This window comes from Herpailurus yagouaroundi, unplaced genomic scaffold (assembly GCF_014898765.1).
Source record: "Herpailurus yagouaroundi ecotype Mexico unplaced genomic scaffold, PumYag 159, whole genome shotgun sequence".
Taxonomy (NCBI): Eukaryota; Metazoa; Chordata; class Mammalia; order Carnivora; family Felidae; genus Herpailurus; species Herpailurus yagouaroundi.
This window is the reverse complement of record NW_024412400.1, coordinates 38,033,752-38,059,871: the sequence shown is the minus strand read 5'-3', so window position 1 is coordinate 38,059,871 and position 26,120 is coordinate 38,033,752. Positions and strand designations below refer to the sequence as shown.

Sequence of the window (26,120 nt, the reverse complement as noted above, 5' to 3'; positions counted from 1 at the left end):
GGGAGCAGCAGAGAGAATGGGAGAGAGAATCCCAAGCAGGTTCTGTGCTGTCAGCAGAGAGCCCAATGTGGGGCTCGATCCTACAAACTGTGAGATCACATGACCTGAACCAAAATCAAGAGTCAGATGCTCAACCAACTGAGCCACCCAGGCAACCCTCTTTTGCGTTTTTAAAGGCAGGCTGGTAGATCCTATAATAAAGAAAGAAGAAAGGTTTCCTCTTATCCAAACCTAGAAAGACACATTGTTAGCACTACCAGAGAGTGTGGGAAATGATTCAGTAAAATATTTTCTTAGTCCTACCAATGTTGATAATGTGTTGTCATTTTTGAACAAGAAAAGACAAGATAAATTACAATTACTCATAAAAAGTTATTTCTATAAATTAAATTAAAATATACACAACAAATTACAGAATAATTGAGGTAGATTTTGGCAAAAATAGAAAGTGAATTATAGTTAAAAATACTGATATAATGATAAGAACAATTTGTAAAACATCACTATTCTGTTACAGTTGAAATAATTTATTATTTTTCTCCTTTTAAAGTTTATTTATTTATTTTGAGACAGAGAGAGTACAAGCCAAGAGAAGAGAGAGGGAGAGAGGGAATCCCAGACAGACCCCACACTGTCAGCATGGAGCCCGATATGGGGCTGGAACTCACAAACCGTGAGATCATGACCTGAGCTAAAATCAAGAGTGGGATGCTTAACTGACTGAGACACATAGGCGTCCCTGAAACAATTTATTATTTTTCTCATCAGTAATTATGAAAGAGTAAGATGGATTATCTTTACCAAAGGTAAAGTTGGTTGCTTATGTCATCAAAAATTATAACTAATATTGTCATATTCTGGTCTTTTTAAAATAATACTTTCCTTAAATATCCATCGTATTGCCAATCCCTAGCATTCTGAATTTCGAAATGTTGGTTAAAATTCTCGTGATCTTTAGAAAATGTTCTAATGTAAACATACCTGTGGTTTGAAACTAGAAAAGTTGGACTCTGGCCATTAAGCTAAACACAATAAAATATTTACCTGTACAAATGATTAATATATGGGTTGACCCCCAAGGAATTCATCCAGTTCCGAAATGTCCTCTCTTCCTTGCTCTCTCCTAGAGTAGACACAATTTCATACTGATGATTCAGGACAAAAGGCATCAAAGAATATGTTTTAAACCATCCCAGCAGGTTCAAACTAGCAATACATATTTTGCTGTGGTTTCTGTGATACTACAATTTCTTGGGAGTTAGGGGAGGGGGAACCTCTTATTGCCAAAGTCCCTTTTTGCCCTCTGTCTAGAAGACTTCCATTTGCTCTAAATTTCTCTATCTAGAGTCCTAACTTGATGTCTGTGAACTACTGAGTTATGGGTTTCTCTGTCCAGAAAGTAACAGAGAAACTTACATGGTCATATCTGTAGTTTTTATATGCAAAAAGAATTGGCTAAAAATTAATGAAACAAAATCTTTTAGCAGTCAAGGCAACATAGCAGTCAAGGCAACAAAAGCTATGCCTTTCCCAATGCAGTGTTTCCGAATTTGTATAGGTTTTGGTTTTACACAGAGAAGTTTCTGGACACACAAACCTACATTTTCATCACAGCAAACAGCAATAAAGGGGAGAGGCAATTACAGATAATATAAAAATAAGCAGTGAAGCGGGATCCTGGGTGGCTCAGTCAGTTGAGCATCCAACACTTGATTTCGGTTCAGGTCATGGGATCACACCCTGTGCTGAGTGTGGAGCCTGCTTAGATTCTCTCTCTCTCTCTCTCTCTCTCTCTCTCTCTCTGCCCCCTCCCCCACTGGCACATGCTCGCTCTCTCTCAAATAAAAAATTAAATTAAAAAAATAAGCAATGAAGGGATATAACTATTTTACAGGCTTACTGAGTTATTTTAGATTGTTACTACTGAAATTACATGAGGGACACAGCCCCACACACAGGGTGCTAAGACAAAGACATCACAATTAAGTCCCTAGGTCTCAAAGATCACCTCAGTAAGAAACTCCAGCAGGCACTGTTATTTAACCTGTGATTACCTAACCTCCCTGATCATCCCCTTCATAGCAGTGCTCATACCATTTATAAGGAAAACATGAGCTATAGTGTACCACACATTGGGCAGACAGCAAGATGGACTCTCCCTGCCATGTCTACACTCTAGTCATCCCCTAGATTACAAACAGTCCTAAGTGACTATCTGCAATATTATTTGTTTTCAGCAAAGGTAGGGGACAATGCAATGGTCTAACCTACATCTCATCACTCCTGAAAAGCTAGAACATTTACACCTCTCATCACCTCTAAACCATAGGCAAGTTCAGGTCACTCTCCAGACTTTGACTCATGTGGGATTCCCAGGATGATTTGGCATTCTACATCTATAACTGTCTCAGCTTCAGGGCCCATTCCAGTAGAGCCATCCCTGCAGTCATCTTCAGACTAAGTGCTACAGATAGTATAAACCTGCATACCTAGAAGAGCAACCAAACCTTGTAAATTCTAAAGGATTCTGGGTTGTTTTTTCGTTTTTTTTGGTTTTTGTTCTTTTTTGTGACAGCTGTTCAGGAAATAATCTGTCCACTGTATTTTTATTTGATTTTCTACATTAATACCTAACAGCTTTCCCAGAATCTACTTTAATTCTTGCCCTATTAAATGATATAGCCATATAATTTCTTAAATTTTGTTTTCTCGGCCTGCATAAAAGGTAACTGGCCAGTCTGTTGTATCTGCCACTATCACTTTATGATAAATAACCTATGTGAAAAAGTTTTTAAAAAGTTAACCAAGTTAAACTAAATATTCCCAGACACCATGCTTGCCTGCTTATAGGAGTTATTAAACAACTGCAAATTAAGTATCTGACTTTCCCTAAAGCGACATAAATATAAACATACCATCATCAACAGTTTGATACATGTGACTTGGATTTACCTTTCAGTTGTTTCTTTATTACAATCTATAATAGATTTCTTTCTAGTAATTAGAGGATTTTTGCATTATTTCCTTCCAGGAAAATCCAAGTTCTGTTTTAAAATTACAAACATTGACAGTGTAACAATAGTCTAATTTTTAATTGAAACAATATCCAAACTCTGCTGAACCTGATAATACAGCAAATAATATTAAAAAGATACTCATATTTTGACTGAGTGCTGAAACTGTCATAAGCTTCAGGGGTTTGTATTTCTTCCCACTGTTCTCTACTAATTATAGTTATTATTTTAATTTCTTATGCCTGGAAAGTAAAATAGATTATACATGTGAGCATTTATTTATCTAATACCATTTCCAGTTGTCTTGGTAAATAAATGCTCAAAGCCAGAAGCACTATGCATTTGTGCAAGAGCCATGGTAAAGCATTACAAAAACATATGTATTCCAGATTGTAAGGGTTGTCTGTATTGCAGACAACTAAAGCAATCTTAGAAGTAAAATCTTAATTGCTGATATAAAAGATAGAAAGAACTATAAGACATTTCATTTTCAGGGTCAAACTTATCTGCAATTGAAAAAGTTTCAGAAAAACATAATATATTACAAGCAGACTACTAAGAGGAAAGAAAAGGAACTAACATATATTTAACACTCACTAAATGTGCTAAGTGATATGTTAAGTGTTTTCCTCTTCCCAACCTGACTATTACTGAGCACATATTGTATGCTCAACCCTTTCATTCATGAAAGGTCATTTTAACCTGCTCTGTAATTCTTCAAAATTAGTATTATTAATCTGTTTTTACAGATGAAAAAACCAAGGCTGACATAAGTCACTCGGATACTAAATGGTGGACCCATAGTTAGAACAAAGTGTAATTCAGTGGCCTATATATTTTCTATCACCACCAATGGATTCTGAGATTCAGAATTTGGCTCAATTTAATGTGAAGTTTTTATATTTAGTTGGGCTTTTAATTTTCTCAATTCAATACAAAGTTCTTTGCCAATGAGGACATACTAATATATGAATATGGGATGTGATAAGGTCAAGCTTCAAATTTCATAAGGATCTATAAAAAATTTATAGAGGAAAAATTCCAATGACAGTCAAAGTTACATACATTTTTGGCAAATGTATCAGGATATACATATGTTATAAATAAAGATGATTGATAAATATTTCCCATAGTATCTTCTTATATAAATAGAGTAAATACTAATGGAAATATTTAGCAATCCTATTCACACTGAAAAATTCCAAAAGCATGCTGAACACTAGCAAAAGAATTCAAACATGACAAATAGGAGAGCGAGCAAGTTGGAAAAGATATCTAGCAAGAATTCAGTGACTATAAAAAGCAGATCATATTTAATATGCCACTCTAAACAATGCCTTCTATTGTAAGATACAGAGGGATTTTGAAATTTTCCAGACTGATAAAAACTTAGCAGTCTCCCTTTTTATTTAATTTTTTTTTTAAGTTCTAATCCCTCACCCTAAATGTCTCTGCTGAAAGATCTACACTTTCATCTATGCTCCCTCTCAAGTACAAATCTATGTAAAGAATATAGTCTTTATTTTACGGACCTCAGGAAGAGTGAACTGAATTAATCATATTCCTCAAAGAATATATTTATTAAATCTGAAACTTTTTTCATTAATCAAAAACATGTAATTATAAAGCATCAAGGAAATGGACCTCTGGTTGTGGCAGTCAAAGAGAAGAACATGAAACTGATTTCTCAGTCTATCTCCCCAGGGAGGGAAGGGAGTACGGTGGGCGACCTGAGAGAATGAGCACTGCAACATCGAATTCTCCCCGCCAAGAATCCCTACTTGAAGACTGCCTTCTCCAAACCAGGGCAACTAGTGAGAATATTTTAGGATCAGTCCCTAGCTCTGAATGCTGCCATTGTTTTTACCTTTAGTTCTGATACTACTGTGGGTTTGGGTGTATCTGTGAGAGTGTGAGAATGAGAGAAGAAGAGAAGAGAGGCTAGGAAACAAAGATGGGGACAAAGCACTAGATGGTGAGAATGTTTTTGTTGTTATGATTCATATATTGTAAGCTTCAATGACATTCAAGAAATGTACCATAGCTAAATAATACCAAAAAAAAATGTTATAGAACCTAAATAGATCCTTTCAAAGATTACTTGTGTTGAAAGGTAAGTTTGTTTATTCACTGGAGAGGGATAAAGGCTTTACATCATGAAATCCAATTGTCAAAACTGATTTTAAATGTTTTTACAACTATAATATAGAAGGCAAATTCGGTGGAGAGTTTACATAATCAAACCTTGCTCTGATATTCTAAGTAAGTTTCATTTGTGTTTCTTCCTTGTCATCATTCTTTAGGCATATTAAGAGAGAAAAAACACAGCATGAACAATGCAAAAAATAAATATCAACTCAGATAGAAAGAATAAATAGTACTAATACAAAGAATTTCAGAATGAATACATTTAGAGTATAGAAAAGTACTAAATACAGTACCTACATTAGGAGGGGTCAAATCTGCATTTCATGAAGCAAAATAGGAAAGTATTATAAATTATGAGACAGATAACAGTAGCCCACACATGACAAGTAATGAATATTTAAAAATTTTTCATGTACATTAAAAACATTAAAAAGAGAACAATACTGGAGTCAAACTGTAGCTTTCAAAGGAGAAAAAAAGCTACAAAATGATTATTTTTTCCAATAGATAATTCATTGTCCATATTGGTGGTGGAGTTATGTGGTCATTTAAGAGACTATTTTAAATGTATGATAGTTTTCACTAAACTCTTATGCAGAAATGACAGACAAGTAAGATTTACCCCAGCATTCTCTCTGAACCAAAACCAATAACCACTTTCCCTATTTGAACGTTTTAATGGATGCACATGCCTACACACAGTAAACTTCATCTCCCACCATCATTCCCTACCTCTGACACTGAAGCAGGTCAACACCACAAGAAGATACATACAGTGAAGCAATTTAAGGCAAAAAGAACATACCTTCCAATAAATTCATATCGATGTCATTATTATCGGGCTTATGGAGGCATGGGTATGTGTTAAACAGATTAGCTACAAAAGCTAAATTAAGTTTAGGATTGCCTGAAACCACATCTGCAGGAGTAACAAACTGTCTGCAGCCCAGTTTATCTGCTTCTTGGAGCATGAATCCAGCACGCTTCAGGTCATTTTTCTCCTAAATAACAAAATAAGACAAAAATGGTCAAACTTTTGATTGGCATAACTGTTTACTGATAGACATATTTATAAGCGATCACGTTTCTGGAAATATATTAAATGACAGGTCAAAATAAGGTCAGAATGTGCAGAAATTCTAAATCAATTTCTCTTGAGTTTTCTTGCTGGGATCAGAGGAATAGTTCTCCCTCATTGCTGCAATACTCAACAAAACTCTCAAATATCATATCAAACAGCTCCTACTGGTCAAATTATTGATAATTTGGTCAAGGCCATATACTGGAATGCCTTTTGGCTAAGAGGCTTAGTTGTCTCAACCATTCTACCCTGAATAATATTTTCAATAAATTCTTTTCTCAATGAAAACCAAGCTGGGATAAATCATATTAAATATAAATCATATAAATCAATATAAATCATATTAAAATCAGAAGGACAGCACTTTTCCCAAGTGCAAAATCCTGGAAACAAACCAAGTACTTGTCAACAGGAAAGCAGATGAATAAACTGTGTTATATGTACACAGTGATATAGAACAATATGAGTGACTCTTAGCAATATAATACGTTCAAAATAAAGATTAGTAATTTAAATACAAGATAATAAATTTCATGTGAAGTTAAAAAGTAAAATGAATGAAAAAGGTAATTTTGTAAGGAATATATTTGTTTGAAAGAAAACTATATAAAAAAGCAAAAGAACAATGAACATAAGATTCAAGATGGTGATTATCATATTAAGGTGAGGCAGAAAGATGGAATAGGGAAGTATAGAGCTAAATGTAAGTTAATATCAAGGTCTTAGCTTTCTTGGATTGAGGGTTCATACCGACGGACTTGTTCTAATTTTAAAACAAACAACTACTGGGGCGCCTGGGTGGCGCAGTCGGTTAGGCGTCCGACTTCAGCCAGGTCACGATCTCGCGGTCCGTGAGTTCGAGCCCCGCGTCGGGCTCTGGGCTGATGGCTCAGAGCCTGGAGCCTGTTTCCGATTCTGTGTCTCCCTCTCTCTCTGCCCCTCCCCCGTTCATGCTCTGTCTCTCTCTGTCCCAAAAATAATAAATAAACGTTGAAAAAAAAATTTTTTAAAACAAACAACTACAAATGAAGATAAATAAAAAAAGGGACATGAATGGGTTCATGATGAGCGTATATTATGACCAAGAATTTTACCTCATTCTGTGCACCAGTTACAAAAAAGTAAAAATGTAAACAAAATCAGAGAAAGTGATAGATTCAATGCTATTAAACAACAATAAAAAGTTCCTAATGTAGACATGAACAAATTATAATCTGTGGATCTTATTTAGATCTTGATCCAAATAAACTATGAAAAGAAAATCTGACATTTATGAGGCAATTGGAAATGTCAGTGTTGACTAAATATTTTGATAATATTACAGATTATTGTTAATGTTTTAGGTATGATAAGGTATTATGGTTATATCTTTAAAGGTTTTTTTTTTTAATCTTTTAGAAATACATATTGAGGGGCGCCTGGGGGGCTCAGTCAGTTAAGTGTCCGACTTCAGCTCAGGTCACTATCTCGCGGTCTGCGAGTTCGAGCCCCGCATCGGGCTCTGGGCTGATGGCTCTGAGCCTGGAGCCTGCTTCCGATTCTGTGTCTCCCTCTCTCTCTGCCCCTCCCTGCCCCTCCCCCGTTCATGCTCTGTCTCTCTCTGTCTCAAAAATAAATAAACGTTAAAAAAAAAAATTAAAAAAAAAAAAAGAAATACATATTGAAATACTTATCAATGAAATGATATGATGTCCAGGATTTGATTCAAAAAAACATGGGAGAGGAAGGATAGGTGATAGACAAAAGAAGATTGACCATGAGTTGATACTTGTTGAACCTGGGGCATGAGCACATTATATTGGGTTTATTCATTTTTATTATGTTTGAAATTTTCCATAGGTTTTTTAATTTCCTAATTTTTTACTCAAACTAATTTGTAAATTTTGCAGTTTTGCAATACTTTCTCAAATGTTTTATTGTAATAATGTAAAGTATGATTAACTTGTAATGGCTCAATTTGCCTTTAAAACGATTATGGATGTTGCACTTAAAGTACTTAATAGATTATCATACAAACTATAGTCTTATCGATTTTAATATTTAGATAGAACCATCCCCAGTATTTACAACTTATGCTAAAAAATGGGATTCCTGGGAAATGTGTTAGATGAGTCAGGATCTGCATCAGTCCTCCCTACACTGTAAACACTAAGAACAGCCATCTTTTATTTTGTAGATTTCTGAACAGAAGTTGAAAGAACTGATAATCAGTTGCTTAGCAATCTAATAATGGCTTGTTGCTCCCTTTCCTAGGACGCGGTGATAGCCACAAAAGCACCCTGGTGAGTTCCGGTTATGTTGCACCAGGAAAATGTGGATGTAGGGTTGATTCCACACATACTCAAGATTAGAATCCTTCAATTCTTTTTCGTCAGTTATGACAGCCAGATGGCTTAGCATGGAGATGTGAAGCCTAAGGCATGAAAAAACTTGAGAAGAGCAAAGGGCCAAGGTTTAATGAAGAGCTAAGGGCTCCACCAGGGAATGCTGCCTATAGAAAATTACTCTAAATTTGACTGGACTCACTAGTCAAATTCATAGAGATAGAAAGTAGAACAGTGGTTACCAGGGACTTGGGGGAGAAGGGAATAGTTATTGTTTAATGCATACAGATTTCACTATAGAATGATCAAAGTTTCAGGGATGGACAGTGGTGACGGCTGTACACAATGCAAATGTACTTAATGCCAATGAAATGTACATTTAAAATGGTTAAAATGGTAAATGTTGTTATGTATATTTTATCGAAATAAAAATTTTAATCAAAAACTGTACTTACATTAAATCCTGAAAGATCAATAGTAATGGCAGGTCCATCATCCCGGTCACCTTTAGGTGCAATCTGATTAAGCAGATGAAAATAGGCTTTTGAATCCTTCAAGGGAAGAAATGAAATAGAACTTTTAAAATGAATAAAAACATCATTTGATTTAGGAAAACAGTACTCAAACTGAAGAAACTGTCCTCATCTTGAAGAATGGAATAACTTTGTAACTTTATTTATAAGCTTATATAGGCTCCTGAATACACTATGCTGTTTTGCACCTCAAAGCTTCTAGCAACACTGTTCCCTATACTTGGAATACCCTTCCTCACTTTTTCATTTGTTTACGCTCTGAAGCATCAGCATTGGTTAAGATTAGGGTCAAGCATTATCTTCTGGAACCCTCCAGCCATTAACCCTCCAAGCCAATAAATTCAGAACTGCCTTGTAACTTGTTCTGAACAACAGAATGCAGTGAAAGTGATATTCTGGGGTTTCCAAGCTCAAGCCTTAATAGCTTCTGCTTCCTCCCTCTTGAAGTTAGCCTCCATGTAGGAAGTCCCAACCATCTGAGACTATCAGACTGTGAGGAAGCCCAGTCAAGCCATGTGGAAAGGCCTCATGGAGACACAGTGAAGCACTACACATGTGAGTGGTGGCCTCGTGCACCCTCCAGACCAGTCCAACTGACAGCTGAATGCCAATGAGTTAGTGATCCCAACCAAAACCATCTGAAGTAGAACCACTCAACCATGCTGCATGAACCCACAGAATCATGAAAAACAATATTATTTTAAGCTGTTAAGTTTTCTTTGTTAAGGGTAAAGTGAATTCATTTATTTCTGCAGTAGACCTTTGGGCTTCTGTATCATCCTAACCTTTTGAAAGGAAGATACACAGTACATAATATAATTTTATGAGCATCATATTAGACATCATTGGGGTTTATTTCTAGATTCCCTATTTCCAAATAATGCTTCTTAAGAGTGTTGACATACTCATTTATTAATTAAGGCATTGAGGAGAAACAGGGGGAAAAACTCCCTATAGGTAAAAACAAAATCCCAAAGTAAGTTTTCTGGGTATACCGATAAATATAAAAATTAACCTATTACATTTTGAGTGGCTTATTATATAGCAATAGATAACTGAAACATCCATCTACTAGTGTGTACCTGCCTGTGTAACTGGTAAGCTTCTCAAGAGTTAAATCTTTGTATCCCCTGTGCCTTGCAGAATACCCCACGGGAGGGGTTTAATAAATATCTGATGAACTGAATTTTAAAATAAGAGAGCACCCCTAAAATAAAAATTTATTTTATTTTTTTTCACAGAATATCAGCTCTTTTATAATCAAGTGATTAAATTTTATTTTATTTTATTATTTTTAAAAAAAATTTTTTTAACGTTTATTTATTTTTGAGACAGAGAGAGACACAGCATGAACGGGGGAGGGGGGAAGAGAGAGAAGGAAACACAGAATCGGAAGCAGGCTCCAGGCTCTGAGCCATCAGCCCAGAGCCCGACGCGGCGCTCGAACTCGGGGACCGCGAGATCGTGACCTGAGCCGAAGTCGGACGCTTAACCGACTGAGACACCCAGGTGCCCCAAGTGATTAAATTTTAAATGAGCATGTAATAGATGAAAGAGAAATATAATGTCATTTCAAAGAAAGAGACTGTCATCTAAGCCCATTATTTTTCTTAAATTTTTTTTTTCAACGTTTTTTTATTTATTTTTGGGACAGAGAGAGACAGAGCATGAACGGGGGAGGGGCAGACAGAGAGGGAGACACAGAATCGGAAACAGGCTCCAGGCTCTGAGCCATCAGCCCAGAGCCTGACGCGGGGCTCGAACTCCCGGACCGCGAGATCGTGACCTGGCTGAAGTCGGACGCTCAACCGACTGCGCCACCCAGGCGCCCCAATCTAAGCCCATTATGACAAAAACATAATCTGATTGAAGGTGTTAATATATCTACAGAAAATACAAATAAATGCTAATGCTGATTAGTCTGGGGTTGGAGGGTGGGAAATATAGAGAAGAAGGAGTCACAGGGACCGAGTTTGGCAATGCATGCCAGGGAAGTGACCAGGGGAGAGCTGTTAGGCATACAGAATGTTACAGTTTCCTCAACAAGCTCTCCCAGTAGGGAGGGAAGCATTGCAGGCTACTTTGGTTGAGAAACATACCTGAAGAATTCCTTTTGTCTACCGATTCCCTGTGCCCTCAGATATTTGGTCTCCTGTTAGCTGGTTATTGGCAAAGTGGGAGTAAGAGTGTTGGACTGGAGAGGTCCACGAGGGCCTCTCGTCCAGTGAACAGATGAATTTTTAGTTCAAATTAACAGACTGACATCTTCATTATAATTTAGTCTTTCTGTGGCATATGAAATAGGAAAGTACTTTATCTGCTAGCACAGTGCCTTCTCACAGCTAGTTGTATTTCTTCTTAAATATCAATAAACCAATTTTTTTTATTGCAAAAAGAGTATTTTGTCCTTTTTATTTTTTAAGACTTTATTGAAATTCTAGTTAGTTAACATACAGTTAATACTACTTTCAGGTATACAACAACACAACAACCCTAAACCTCCATACAACACCTGGTGCTCATCACCCATTCCCCCATCCTCTTTCTTTCTGGTAACCATCAGTTGAAACTCATTTTTTTTTTAAAGAAAAGATTTTGCAATTATAATTGGGAGCTCCACTTCAGACAGAAAAACACAAAGTTTCATTTTCTACACTGTGTCGTTATGAATTACACTTCAAGTTTATGTCTGAACACCTTTTGCGTTTTTACATTCTATGTCCTTATTTATGTCACAACGTTGAGCATTAAAATATAAACCTTAATGTCGCTGCTGAAGTTGTTGATGGTACGCCATCCTGCATTGGTCAGATGGTAGTTCACCCATCGCAGCAATAATTCCTCTGGAGAAAGCTTCATCAGCTCTTCTAGATCCTCACCCTCATTTAGTAATGCAATTAGAGCTGAGAGGAAAACAATGAAATATAAATTCTTCCCGTAGTAAGTAGATGTCAATGAAAAGTAAATATTTTTTATGGTTCTACCTTCATTCCTGGAAATCTCAATATCGGCAAAAAGACCAACTTTGATGATCTGCCAGAGAAGTCCCAAGACCAGGTGAGGTTTTCCTTCTTTGAGATCCTGTGCACCAATGTTGACCACTGTGCAACCAATGGCTGAGGCAGAATTCAAGGCCAGGTTTAAATTTTCCTGAATTGCCACAAGGAAAAATACATGTGAGAAAGTACTTTTCAAGTCTTATCAACTAGTTTTGAAAGTAAATTAGAAACAATAGATTGTGAAAATTCAGATTTTAAAACATATGTAGTATTTACAAAAGCAAAATACCCTAGTCAAGAAAAAAAAAAACCTATGGTTTTAACCGTCTCTTTACTACTCAATCTCTCTCCCTTGCACTCATAGATATTATACATCATTTTCATCCTATCATATTTCTCTTCTTTCATACATCACAATACTACATAAACCCATCATCATGAGGTAAAAAACTAGATTATCGCAACTTTGCAGTCCGTTACAAATTGAATGAGGCTTCTTTGGGATAAAGTTTCACGGAAACTGGTAGTATCCCAGCAGATCTATTCCCAGAGCTCTAAAACTACTGATTCAATACGACAGATTTAATATCCAAATTAACACTTTGCTCCTTTTCAGAGATCTGTCTTTTCCCATTCTATTTTGGAATACTCTTTCAAGCCTCCTAAAAATCTAGACTATTATCCCCTAGAATGTTATCTCTAAAAATAAAACTGTAAAAGATTTGGGCCTCAGGCCCATCCTGTAGTTATTGCAAAATAGCTAGATAATATTTTTTATTTTCTTTAACATACAGTATACAAATGTTAAAAGTAAAACCAAACAATAAATTTGTACAATAGTGAGAAACACTGCATTTCAGGGTCAGTGCCATAAAAAATTATGTGACACATGTATTCTATGATATATATGAATATTTTCAGCAATCATTAGATACTAAACAAAGCATCCTGACACAAGGTGTGAAAGAAAATAAACTTCTCGCAACTGCAATCGGAAATGGCTTCTTGAAGAATTCCTGCCAGGATTATGCAATATTATTGGCTTATTGGAAAGTGGGAGACAAGAAAGCCATGTTAGTCAACAGTCAATTCTTCTCAAGGATAACAGGAAATGGGAGTACCCCTTAATAGTCCAAGATAAACCATGTACCAACTGCCCCAAGGTTGTAGCTTCCTCATAAAAGAGACTAAACAACTTTAGCAGAATCAAGGATTGTATTTGCCAATAGAAATGAAGGATAGAGCTTAGCAGTAGCTCACTTTTAATAGCTGCAGCTGTGACTAGTGTATTAACTAGTTGCTATTGCTACCATGATACAAGAGTGGCAGTATACCATAGTGATTATAAGGATGGGCTCTAGATCTAGACCACTGGGATCATATCCTGGGTAATTTCTCAGTACCTCAATTTTCTCATCCATAAAAATGTAGGTATCTTATTTTAAGAGTGCTGGGAAGAGTCAAAGAGGTAATTCATCAGTTTGTTTAGAACAGTGACTGGTAACTAGTAAGTACTTAGTAAATACTAATATCTACCACTGCTCTAGAGATTTTGAAGGGAAAAGTGTGGTGACTATAAATTCCTGAGTTCAATAAGACTTGAATGGAGAAGCTGACTACAGAACATATAGTAAAAAAGAATAACCCAAATTCTGTGAAATAGTAAAACAGGTGGTAAAACTATACAGTACTCTTATTTCAACCAAGAACAACAGTATCAAGCAAATATTTGTTAATAAAAGCAACTTGGGGGCACTTGGGTGGCTAAGTCGGTTAAGCGTCCAACTTTGGTGCAGGTCATGATCTCACAGGTCATGAGCTCCAGTCCCATGTCAGGCTCTGCGCTGACAGCACGGAGGCTGCTTGGGTTTCTCTCTTTCCCTCTCTCTCTCTCTCTCTGCCCCTCCCCTGCTTGTGTGTGCTCTCTCTCTCTCAAAAATAAGTAAAGAAACATTAAAAAGAAAAAAGAAAAAATTGTATTAGAAAAGCAACTCGGGGCATCTGGGTGGCTCAGGCAGTTAAGTGTCAAACTCTTGATTTTGGATCCATGGGTTTGTGGGGTAGAGCCCATAGTGCAGACAGCACAGAGCCTGCTTTGGATTCTCTCTCTTCCTGTCTCTTTGCCCTTCCCCTGCTCACATGCACGTGCATGCACTCTCTCTCTCTTTCAAAAATAAACTTAAACAAATAAAAATAAATAAAAACAACTGAATGATTACAATTATATAATTGAATACTACTACCTTAAGTTCATTCAAAGCACTTTAAATCTTAATTTCATTCAGTACAAAATGCAGCTGAATTTTATTTAATAAAAACCTAGTTTTTATGGAAACTGAAATTACGTTAAATCAAACATTTTACATGAATGGACCTTGAACCCATTATGTTAGGTGAAATAAGTCAGAGAAAGACAAATACTATATGACCTCACTTATATGTGGAATCTAAAACAAAACAAAACAAAAAATACCAAATTCATAGAGAAAGAGATCAGACTTGCAGTTATCAGAGGCAAAGTGTGAGGGGAGGAAAAATTGGAGAAAGGTGGTCAAAAGGTACAAACTTCCAGTTATAAGATAGTTAAGCACTAGGGATGTAATGTACAACATGATGACTATAGCTAGCACTGCTGTATGATATCCAGGAAAGTTTTTAAGAGAGTAGATCCTCTGAGTTCTCATTGCAAGGAGAAAATTTTTGTCCTTGTTTCTTTTTATTGTATCTCTATGAAAAGATGGATATTAGCTGAACTTATTGTGGTAATCGTTTCACAATATATGTAAGTCAAGCCATCGCAGTAATGTATGTCAATTATTTCTCAATAAAACTGGAGTAAAAAAAGGTTTCACCTGGGCCTAACCACCCATTAATAAAGGCCTTACATTTTACAGCACAGTAACATGATTACTAGCAAAGGACAAATACTTACAGAAATAGTGAAATGGGTGAGCTTTTTCTTATTAATGGCTCTTTCATCAATTGTATCTGGTTCAGATAAGTTGATCATCTTGCTAAAGAGAAAATGACAATAATTTAGTTTAAGACTCCGAGTTTATTTAAGATAAATAATTTAAGTTAAATAATTTAAGACTTTTTAGTTTGTTTTTGCAAGTAGACAAAACAGCTAAATTTTGAAAAGTAATAACAATCCATTTTTTTAAATATTATACTGTGATTCACATCAGGGACTTACTTTTTAAAACTTAAGAAATATTCCCTAACCTAAAACAAATCCGTCACCCACTACAATAGTAATCTCAGCATTTCCTCCTAAGTTTTTAAAACTTGCATTTTCTTTATGTGAGTCCTGTCTTTATATCATTTAATGACCATCAACATTCAGCAATCTGAAATGTAAAACAAAGAAATCCTCAAAAAGCCAAGTTTCATAAAGTGGTATCAACAGTGTCAAAATTACTGTTGCAGAAAGAGCCAGAGACATGGTTTTTCTAAAACTTCAATAATTCAAACATTTAAAAGAAATTAATATAAAATTTATCTCTAGATTTTAGAATCTATTTTACATTTTAAAATAAAGATAGGATGGGGCGCTGGGGCGGCTCAGTTGGTTAAGCATCCAACTTCAGCTCAGGTCATGATCTCACAGTTCATGATTTCGAGCCCTGCATCGGGTGGGCTCGAGCCCCGCTTTGGATGAGCCCCACTTCCCTCTCTCTCTCTCTGCCCCTCGGGATTCTGTCTCTCTCTCTGCCCCTTGCTCACTTGTGCCCTCTTTTTCCCTTAAAAATAAAAAATAAAAATAAACAAAAAATAAAGACAGGAAAATATCCATTCAACTGATAATAGGAATCTCCTCTGAAGGTCAGAGGAAGAGATTAGCATTACAGATGAAGGTCAAGGTCTATTTTACATATTATATTCTAAAAACTAGTACCTTGTACTTGAGGGTAGGTTGGGTTTTTTTTTTCTTTTTAAGTAAAAAGACTGAAAGAAATATGCCAGAATATTAATGATAGATAATTATGGGTAATAAGAATATCTGTGATACTTATTCTCTTCTTTGTAAGTTTTCTCTTTTTTTTTTTTTCCCAACGTTTTTATTTATTTATGGGACAGACAGAGACAGAGCATGAACGGGGGAGGGGCAGAGAGAGAGGGAGACACAGAATCGGAAACAGGCTCCAGGCTCCGAGCCATCAGCCCAGAGCCTGACGCGGGGCTCGAACTCCCGGACCGCGAGATCGTGACCTGGCTGAAGTCGGACGCTTAACCGACTGCGCCACCCAGGCGCCCCAAGTTTTCTCTATTTTTATAAACTTAAAAAAAAAAAAAGACACCTGCTTTGTACAAAGAAGTATGCTGGAACTATAGTTACGGTACACACAACAGAGACAAAGAAATGCTCTGAGAGAGTTTACAGCCTAGTGAGCAGAAACATACTGCAAAGAGCCAAGGATATGACAAGATTGATTTAAAACATTAATTTCGTTTAAGCACAAATGAGATCTTTCTTTTACATGTCCTCATGTCCCTGTCACAGTCAATACTCCCTTATTGAAAGTGAAAAAAAAAAAACCCCTTTGAACGTTTTTATTTTATTTTTTTTTAATGTTTAGTTTTGAGAGAGAAAGAGACAGAGTATGAATGGGGGAGGGGCAGAGAGCGAGGGAGACAGAGAATCCAAAGCAGGCTCCGGGCTCTGAGCTGTCAGCGCAGAGCCCCACATGGGGCAGAACCCGTGAACCACAAGATCATGACCTGAGCCAAGGCTGGATGCTTAACCAACTGAGCCACCCAGGTGCCCCCTGTGAATGTTTTTAAATACATCGGAGGAATAACTCAAAGTTTTCCTGGGATCATTAAGGAAATAGATGGAAAAGTCACCAGAAAAAGAAGACATTGCTTTTGAAGAAAAATGTGGGAATGCTTTGGTACTTAATTTTCTATGTAATATGAATTCTTTAATACCTACACACTTGTTCGCAGAACTGTAGTTTTCATGGAATGCTCATCAATGGAGACAGAAAGAACATATCTCCCTGAACCTAAAGTTTGACTCACCAAAGAAGGATGCCATCCGCAAGTGATTTGAAAAGACTGTCATCATGAGGATTCATGGGTAGGAGATGTTTACAGTCAGGGTCATCCTCCAGAGCTTTGTTTATCCAGTTAACAAAAGCCACTTTTTCTTCCTCTGGAAACAGAAAATCTTAGTTAGCAAACCTCACTGCACAAAATTAACCATACTACAAAAACATACTTTTTAACTTATGTTCAAAGATAATAAATGCTTATTATTAAAACTCTACTAAAATACTAAAGGGTTTAAGAGGGCATAAGGGCTTAAAGAGAGAGGGGAATTCATTCCACTTTTTCATCTGATATATTAGGGGACAGGAAGATATATAGCTTAAATGAGCACAATAAATATTCTATTTGATTCTAAAATCTTTACTAATACATATTGTTCCTGAAAGCTAATGAATCAGAAGCTGACTCTCAGAGGTCAGATTACACACACACACACACACACACACACACACACACACACACACACCAGGGTTAAAAATACAAGAAACAAATTTCCACAACAATAAACTCCACAACCCCCACCAAAATTTACAGAGTTGTGATCTGGGGCTTATAACAGAAATACTAATTTCAATCAAGAGTTATTTGAATGAATAAAACAGCTCCATTTCTGTGGAATTCCTACTATAAGAAAGCTGATACAAGTCTAGATATGAGGATTCTCAGTCATCTGCATCCTCAACTTCTCAACATATCACTTCTTCTGTGGGTACACTGATCTTTAGACAGAAAATATTGTTGAGCTAAGCAGTGGGAAGAATAGGAAGAAAACTTAAAAGAAAAATGTTCTACTGCTTTTTTATTACTCTGTAAATATAAAAATCATTTAACAACATAAATCTTCAAAGAAAATAGTTCCCTTTTTTTAAGGTTTATTTTGAGACAGAGAACAAGAATAGAGAGGGAGAGTGAGAGGGAGAGAGAGAATCCCAAGCAGGCTCCGCACTGTCAGTGCAGAGCCCAAGGTGGGACTCAATCCCACAAACCATGATCATGACCCAAGCTGAAATCAAGAGTCAGCTGCTTAACCGACTGAGCCACCCAGGTGCCCCATAATTCCCATTTCTATCACAGAGTAGCATATGGTGACTTGACCTTCCCCAATTCCTAGAATTAGGTAATTTCCCTAAGGGCATATTTGGCAGGCACTCCCAAAATGTTATCCATCACACACACACACACACACACGCAGTTACTAATATTTCTCTTTTGTACATATCATAATCTGCCTTTTAAGATTATCTTCTTGCTTCACCATACATACCTCCTCAGAGACTTAGAATCTAGGGATTTAAACATCAATTGGATATGGTACCTTCCATTTTAGTTCCATTTGTGGTAACTTTGTATCTTTATGATAAAGATATACAAAGAAATACAACATAAGGGATATAAATACACCACAAGAGATATATAAGCAATGTTTTAGAGAATTTAAAGAAAGAGAATCACTTCCAGTTGGGGTGGTCAAGAAAAGGCTTTATGGAGAAGGTACAATTTGAAAGATGGATTTTTAAGATGGGCAGGGAAAGGAAAGATGTTCCAGGTATAGGAAATGGGATTGAGAAACTGTTTCACAACTACTAGGATGTCTATAGTAAACAAAATGGACAATCACAAGTGTTGGTGAGAATGTGAAGAATTGGAACTTTTCATACATTGCTAGTGGGAATGCAAAATGGTGCGGCAACTTTGTAGAACAGTTTGGTAGCTTTTAAAAATGTTAAACACAGAGTTACCAAAAGACCTAGCAATTCCACTCCTAGGTATTAAGATAAGTTAAAGCATATGTCCACACAAAAATGTGTATACAAATGTTCATACAGCATTATTCATAATAGCCGAGACAACCTGAACGTCTATCAACAGACAAAAGAACAAACTGTGATATCATCCAAAAACCAAAATATTGTACAGCAATAAAAAAATGCCGTATAATGTATGTCACAACATGGGTGATCCTTGAAAATATTATGCCAGTGAAGGAGCCTGTCAACTCTCAAGTGAAAGGCCACTGCTGTATGATTTCATTTACATGAAATTTCCACAATAGGCAAATCAACAGAAATAGAAACTAGAGTAATGGCTACCAGAGGCTAGGGGAAGGAGGAATTGGGAGGGACTGCTAATGAGCATGGGGTTTCTCCTTGGGGTAATGAAAGTGTTCTCAAATTAGACAGTGGTGATGACTTTCAACTCTGTGAATGTGTTAAGAACTAATGAACTGTACACTTTCTTTTTTAAATGTTTATTTATTTATTTTGAGAGAGGGAGAGAGTGGGTGGGGGAGGGGCAGGGAGAGAGGAGAATCCCACGCAGGCTCTACACTGCCTGCACAGACGTTCAATCGACTGAGCCACCCAGGCGCCCCTGAACTATACACTTTTAAAGGGTGAATTTCATAGCATCTCAATTATATCTCAATAAAGCTGCTCTTTTTTAAAAGCTACTAAATACTCCATACCTAGTTCTAGGTAATATTTACATGGGTAATCGTTTACACATGTACATATTCCTATGTAAAAAAAAAAAATCATCAACCATCAAGCCATATACTTAAAAATAGTACACTGTATGCTCTTACTATGTGCCTCTTATACCACAATAAATGAGAAAAAAATATATATGGTGACAGATATCAGAAAGGTGATTTCCTCTGGGGAGAAACAGTTCCTGTTCGAGGCATGAAGGAACCAGTGAAAGTGATAAAATGTGTTCTCTTGATCTGGTGGCAGTTACATGGATGTTTACACATGCAAAAATTCACTGAGCTGTACTGGTAAGATTATAGCACTTTGCTAAATGCATATTATATCTCAGTAAAAAGATCTTTTAAAATCTTTTAAAATTTGACAACAGTTTTATTAGAATGCGTAGGGAGAAATGGAATTAAGGACTGAATCCCTATCAAAAAATAGACGTAGCATTTACAGGCCACTGACTTTAACCACACTTCTCTAGTGGGAAAAGGATAGAAAAAAAATTACAATGGGTGGGAAAAGTGTGAGTATATTGCTATAGAAAAATCCAGTTAGAAAGGAAAACAATCAACAGGACAATTAACAGATTCAGATCTCAAAGGAAAAGGGGGAAAAGTTACAGTGAGTTTTTGTTAATAATTTAAAGAGCACAGTTCGAATTATACTCCTATGAACAAAAGGAACTGGGCCAAAGGTTCTCAGACATCTCGACCACGAGAAGGAAGCTTAACATGGGGTAAGACATATCATCTTAAGAGTTAATGTGACTCTGGATTTCCCACCGGGCAACAATCCAGTGATTCTATCAGATTCAGCAAATCAGGTACTGTGCTCTCTAGTCACCCAGTTGCTTGAAAATCAGGAATCTCAGGTCCTGGAAAATGGAAGGGAAACGTCCTTGCAATAAACCTCTCCATAAATTCTCAGATCAGGCCTAAAAGCAAACTCAATTCACCAGTCAAGATGAAAAATCCATTCAGAGGTCATGACTGAACATAGTCAATGCTGAAATGTAAACAATTTCTATTTTGTTCTTTCTAATCTCTTTGCTGTGTGCTGTGTGCTGTGCCTGACACATAGTAGGGACCCACTGATTTCAGTGATTCTACAATTTTTCATCCTGACAGCTCTGAAACTGAGAGGCATGTCAAATTTGATGGCACATTATAGTCTGATTTTCTTTCAATGGTACATAAAACAATGGTGTGAGTTACAATGAACAGCATCTTAGATTTGATGAAATACCAGACTCAGTGAATGAGTCAATGAATGAAAGATCAAACTTAGAGTTGGAAGTTACCTGAATAAGAATGCTGTGTGCCCTCACTGGAAATGGATGATGTTCCTCCAATAGCAGTAATCCCTTCCCTCTTGTTAATTATTTTGCGGAACGTCTTACTGATGTCTTTGCTTTTTAACTCTTGCATCAGCTGGAATGGAATATAAGTAAAATTGAGCTTTGGTCAAATCATCATAAAAAACCTTTCAACATGAAGAATTACAAGTTATTTAGACTTCTTTATTTATTTGGAATGACATCAAAATAAATCCTCATCTGGGATTCTCACCCTTATTGCTTGTGTGCATAGACAGCACTCATGTCATTTTACCCATAACACAAAATGTATAAACGTTTGCACTGCAAGGACTAAAAGAAACTTTGTTATTATTAAGCTTAAATTGAATGCATTGAAATTATTCTCCTACACTTGCCATGATCTTTTGTATTGAAAACTAAAGAATAACTACATGATGAAGATTTTTAAATGCTTTAGTGAAGATATTTGCTTGTCTGAACATTGCAAATGCATACATGTTAAAATAAATAAGTCAGATGTCACAGGAAATAACGTAGCTTGGACAAACACCCTCTCTCAATCACTCTTGTGACTGGCCAGACTGAATTTAATCAGTACTCTAAGCAGCAGCCGGAGTGAAGTATTTTTGGGTTTTTTGTTTTTTAATTTAAAAAATTTTTTTAAAGTTTATTCATTTGGGGTGGGGGAGGGCATGCGTGGGGGGAAGGGTGGAGAGAAGGAGAGAGAGAGAATCCCAAGCAGGCTCTGTGCCAACAGTGTGGAGCCCGACGCAGGGCTCCATCTCATGAACTGTGAAATTATGACCTGAGCAGAGATCAAGAGTTGGGTGCTTAACTAACTGGGCCATGCAGGTGACTCCAGAGTGAGTTTTTAAAATTTCGCATCTGATCATGTCACGTCACACTCTCTTCCTCCTACATCACTGGCTTCCTATTGTGCTTACGATAAAAATGAAAATCCTACAAGATCCTGCATGACCTGACCCCAACTTATTTCTCTAGCTGCATTCCTTACCTTCACCATCTCCCCCCAGCCACGCTCAACTTGTTTCCAAGTGCTTGAGAGTATCCACCAATCCTGAAGCCAGCCTGTCTCAAACATCATTCATTTCTCCCACTCAACCCCTTTTACCTGTTTAACATCTTACTTCAGATCTCAGCTCGGTCTTCATAGTTTCCGACACGTTCTCTGCATCCCTGGGATCTCTAGCCTCACCAGCAAGTTCAGCTCCTTCTACTATGAACTCTCAAGGGACCCATACTGCTCTACCATAGCAATTATGATAGATCTCTTTTAGCCATTTGTGTGACCCTGCTTCCCCACATGTAAAGTCCCTGAAGGCAGGGATCATCTCTCTTTTTGTTCATTGCATTATTCACACACAGTGCCTAGCAGAACCTAGCAAGAAAGGAGCTCAAATCTTTGCCTAGTGAACAAAGGATGCAAAACCAGACGGTTCACATTTCACAAATATTTAATCAATTACATTAATGGTTATATTTTCATATGAAAAATACAGTCATGGCAGTGGTGGTGGTGGAAGGGTGTGGCAGCTTACTCAACTGCTGGCTGGCAATGGCAGTGTGGCCATCTCTCTTGGCCTGACCTTTTGAAACACAAGATATTCAATATTCAGTGCTACAATCTACTTTTCTTTTGTCAGTTGAGTCATGTATTATTTTTCATCTTGTTCGGTTCCCTGAACCTTGAGGTACTTTTTAATAATGACACCCATGTTATCATAGCCAGCATTGGGATTTACCTGGTGGCATTTGCTGAAACTAAAGATATCACTTAGCATGAGGAAATAACCAGTTTCCAGGAGGTATAGCTTCCATACCTTAGCTATTTCAGTCACACACAAAAATATTCCATTTCTCAAGACCAAGTACTGAGACATTAAAACATTCTATACACACAGATAGTCAATAAGCACTGAACTCAACTGTAGTCTTACTAGCACATAAGCTATTACTATTTAAATCTGACTTCCAACAACTTGAGAATTTTTTTCCCCTCTGTTTTATGAATTATTTGTGGACACTATTGTTGTTGTCATCCTACTCCTCATTTTAAAGCAATGTTTTTTCTGGTCTCTGAAGCCAGATTTGACCAGAGAGCAATGACATTACTAAAACTCTTCTCAAAGCAAAAAGATCAGTAACCAGAAAACTGAATTACTTACTGACACAAACTCTTCAAAACTGATTTTTCCATCTTTGTTGTTGTCAGCCACTGATAGAATTTTCTCCACAATCTCGCGCACCTTGTAGCCAGGCAGAGGAAGGCTTGCTTCCTTAAACAGGTCCTGTAGTTCATAGTCACTAACATACCCACTGTTGTCAATATCTGTAAAGATAAATTATGAATTGTCAAATCTCATTTGCACTCTTTATTCAAGGTGTGCACCCTGAAGGCCTCATGGGAGATTCACAGGCAGGTAGAACCTTTCAGGTTTGTCTCACAAGTGGCAGTAACCTTTTCTCCTGCACCTGAACTGTACAAGGGAGTCTATACACTTTATCAAAATATTCATAGTAAATGGACTTTATCCCCATAGGTTTAGGACTACCATGTGTATTTTAAGTGCACAGTTTGAACAATGCTCTGACAGATGAAAAACTCAGGTTTAGCAGAACACCCATCCAGACTTTAACCTCACAGAATTTACAAAATGGATCTGTAGGCCCCACATTCTCTATAAAATATGTGCATCATATTAAATACACATAAGGTATCTCTGTTCTACATTTCACTTGGTGCCACTTCTGTTTCATTTGTTAATAATTCATTGCTTCTTCATTATGTATTTATGATACCATTATGTAGGCCGAATCATGTTTGATGGCGTTTTTCCATCAAGTGTCCAAGAAATAATTTCACACCTATATTTGGACTCTTGGAAGGGTTTCCAGGTGTTTTCACGTTATCGCTGAGATGCCCTTCCCTGGGTTTTCCCTAGAGACTAGATAACACTTCTTGACACAGAACAAAGGCAACACAAAACACTTCTGCCCAGAGTTGGCAACATGGCTTTGGACTGTCTGATTAGTTGCCTGGATCCACCTTGTTATATAGGCTTTCTTCGTTCATCTGGTAACAGTTGCTGTGTTTCCTGTATTTTACTTTTTCCTTTCAGTAAAAGAGCTGTCCTCACTATAATCAATTAATTACAAAGACAAAAACTTTTAGACTTACTAGTGTGCAGAACAAGTGGAAAGTTTCTAAAATAGAATCTACCAATAACCAAAATACTGCTATAATCTCAAAAGTCAGCTAATAAGCTAAACTACTGGACATTGCAATAAAAATATCACTTTCTTCGAACTTAGAGCAAAATATCATTATTTAGTACAAGTTCAGAATTGTTTCCTATATTTTGAGATAGACAAATGTTGTTCATAGCAATATTATTTACAGTAGCAAAAAGGTAGAAACAACTCAAGATGTCCTTCAACAGATGAATGGATAAACAAAATGTGGTACAGACATAAAATAGAATGTTTTTCACGATGGGGGGTTGGTATTTATTGGGTAGAGAGTTTCAGTTTAGGAAAATGAAAGAGCTCTAAAGATAGAGATAGTGGTATGGTTGCATAACAACATGAATGTACTTAATGCCACTGAACTGGACACTTAAAAATTCTTAAAATAGTAAATTTTATGTCTATTTTACCATAACTTACAAAGGAAAAAAAAAGAAAAAAAGACAAATATTTTCACCTCTCATCTCTCCCTAGAGACCCCAAAATATCCCATCTAGTAAGGTTGGATGGGCATGTCCCTCTGCCTCTGGGAAAGGTTGTTTCGTACAAATTATCAGAGGGAATAGTAGGTTCTTAAGGAACAATTTATCTGGTCAATAAAGCTAGTACATATTATGCTAGTGTTAGCACTGCCTTCATACAGAGTAAATTATCTGGCTGTCAGATTTGTTCCATCAGTGAATTATTTATTCAAAATATCATTAAATAAATATTGCAGGATTATATGTCCATGAGTCATAAAGAGTAAAGTTCATGTACTAAACAAAGAAGAGATTACTAATTCATTCATTTCTACCAAGACCTAGGCAGCACTTTTATTCAAGCTACCAAACTGCACCTATAAAATAACACCAATAGCAGACTAGGGATACATTTTTATTATTTCCTCTGTTTCAACACTCAAAATGAGCAGAATGTCCTAATAACTGCTTAATTTTTGTCTTGAAAAGACTCTGGGCACTGCATATAATACTCTATAAAATTTATTATTAAAAATAATCTTTTAGAGGCCATACCATATTCATGCAATGCTCTAATGACAAATATATTGTCCTCAAAAAAACAAAAAACAAAAACAAAAACAAAAAAACAAGATTAAGGCATTCACTGTGAGCCTAATTCAGCCACCATGCAGACTGTATTCGGAAGGTTTGAGTTACTCTGGGGATGGCTGTGCAGGGAGAAGTGGAAGGGTCCAGAGATTTGTACAACTCACTTCACTTCATAGCAATGATGTGTAAGTTGTGAGCTTCCTGACAGCTTTACTTTTTTCTTTCTGGAGAGGCTTTCTTTTTCAAACTTGAATCTTTCTTTTCTCTTTATATTGGTCTCTAAAATTCTGTACCACATCTCATTTACATGAATTTTAGTCATGATTCACTAGGTTTGTGAGAAATCTAGGCACAAGATCAATTGTGATCATGATGTGTCCACCCCAGTCTATTATCTGACCGTTTCTCACAGACTGTCTTTTTTTTTTTTTTTACGTTTATTTATTTTTGAGAGTGAGAAAGAGTGCAAGTGGGAAAGGGGTAGAGAGAAAGAGGGAGAGACACAGAATCTGAATGTGAGCTGTCAGCACAGAGCCTGGCACGGGGCTCAAACTCACGGACGGAGAGATCATGACCTGAGCTGAAGTCAGATGCTTAACCAACTGAGCCACCCAGGTGCCCCACAGACTGCTCCTCTGTACCAGAGAAGGAGCCTACTATGGGAGGAGCAGGATTGGTGGTGTCACCATCCCAAGATCCTTTCACTGGGCTCGCCTTTTACTTGCATACATTTGCAGACTAGAGCAAAAGATATTTATCTTCTTGTTTGCCACAGGTTACCTAGGAGCAAAAGTGCAGAAGAATTGTGATCCAAAAGAGTATGAGGGAATTTTTTTTGGAAGAAAAATA

At 36.7% G+C, this 26,120-nt stretch overlaps 1 protein-coding gene across 3 annotated transcripts in view; it reads right to left on the bottom strand.

The window, feature by feature from the left end:
- Window positions 1-26,120, bottom strand: part of PLS1 (plastin 1) — a 135,158-nt gene that overhangs the window by 18,090 nt on the left and 90,948 nt on the right. For all 3 annotated transcript variants that reach the window (XM_040480393.1, XM_040480392.1, XM_040480391.1), the window contains 9 exons: window positions 23,139-23,302; window positions 20,935-21,064; window positions 17,125-17,257; window positions 15,032-15,113; window positions 12,085-12,250; window positions 11,861-12,003; window positions 9,023-9,118; window positions 5,968-6,163; window positions 1,045-1,123 (listed from right to left, as the gene is read on the bottom strand). In XM_040480393.1, the coding sequence (XP_040336327.1) occupies window positions 1,045-1,123; window positions 5,968-6,163; window positions 9,023-9,118; window positions 11,861-12,003; window positions 12,085-12,250; window positions 15,032-15,113; window positions 17,125-17,257; window positions 20,935-21,064; window positions 23,139-23,302 (1,189 nt within the window). The remainder of the gene's footprint in view (window positions 1-1,044; window positions 1,124-5,967; window positions 6,164-9,022; window positions 9,119-11,860; window positions 12,004-12,084; window positions 12,251-15,031; window positions 15,114-17,124; window positions 17,258-20,934; window positions 21,065-23,138; window positions 23,303-26,120) is intronic.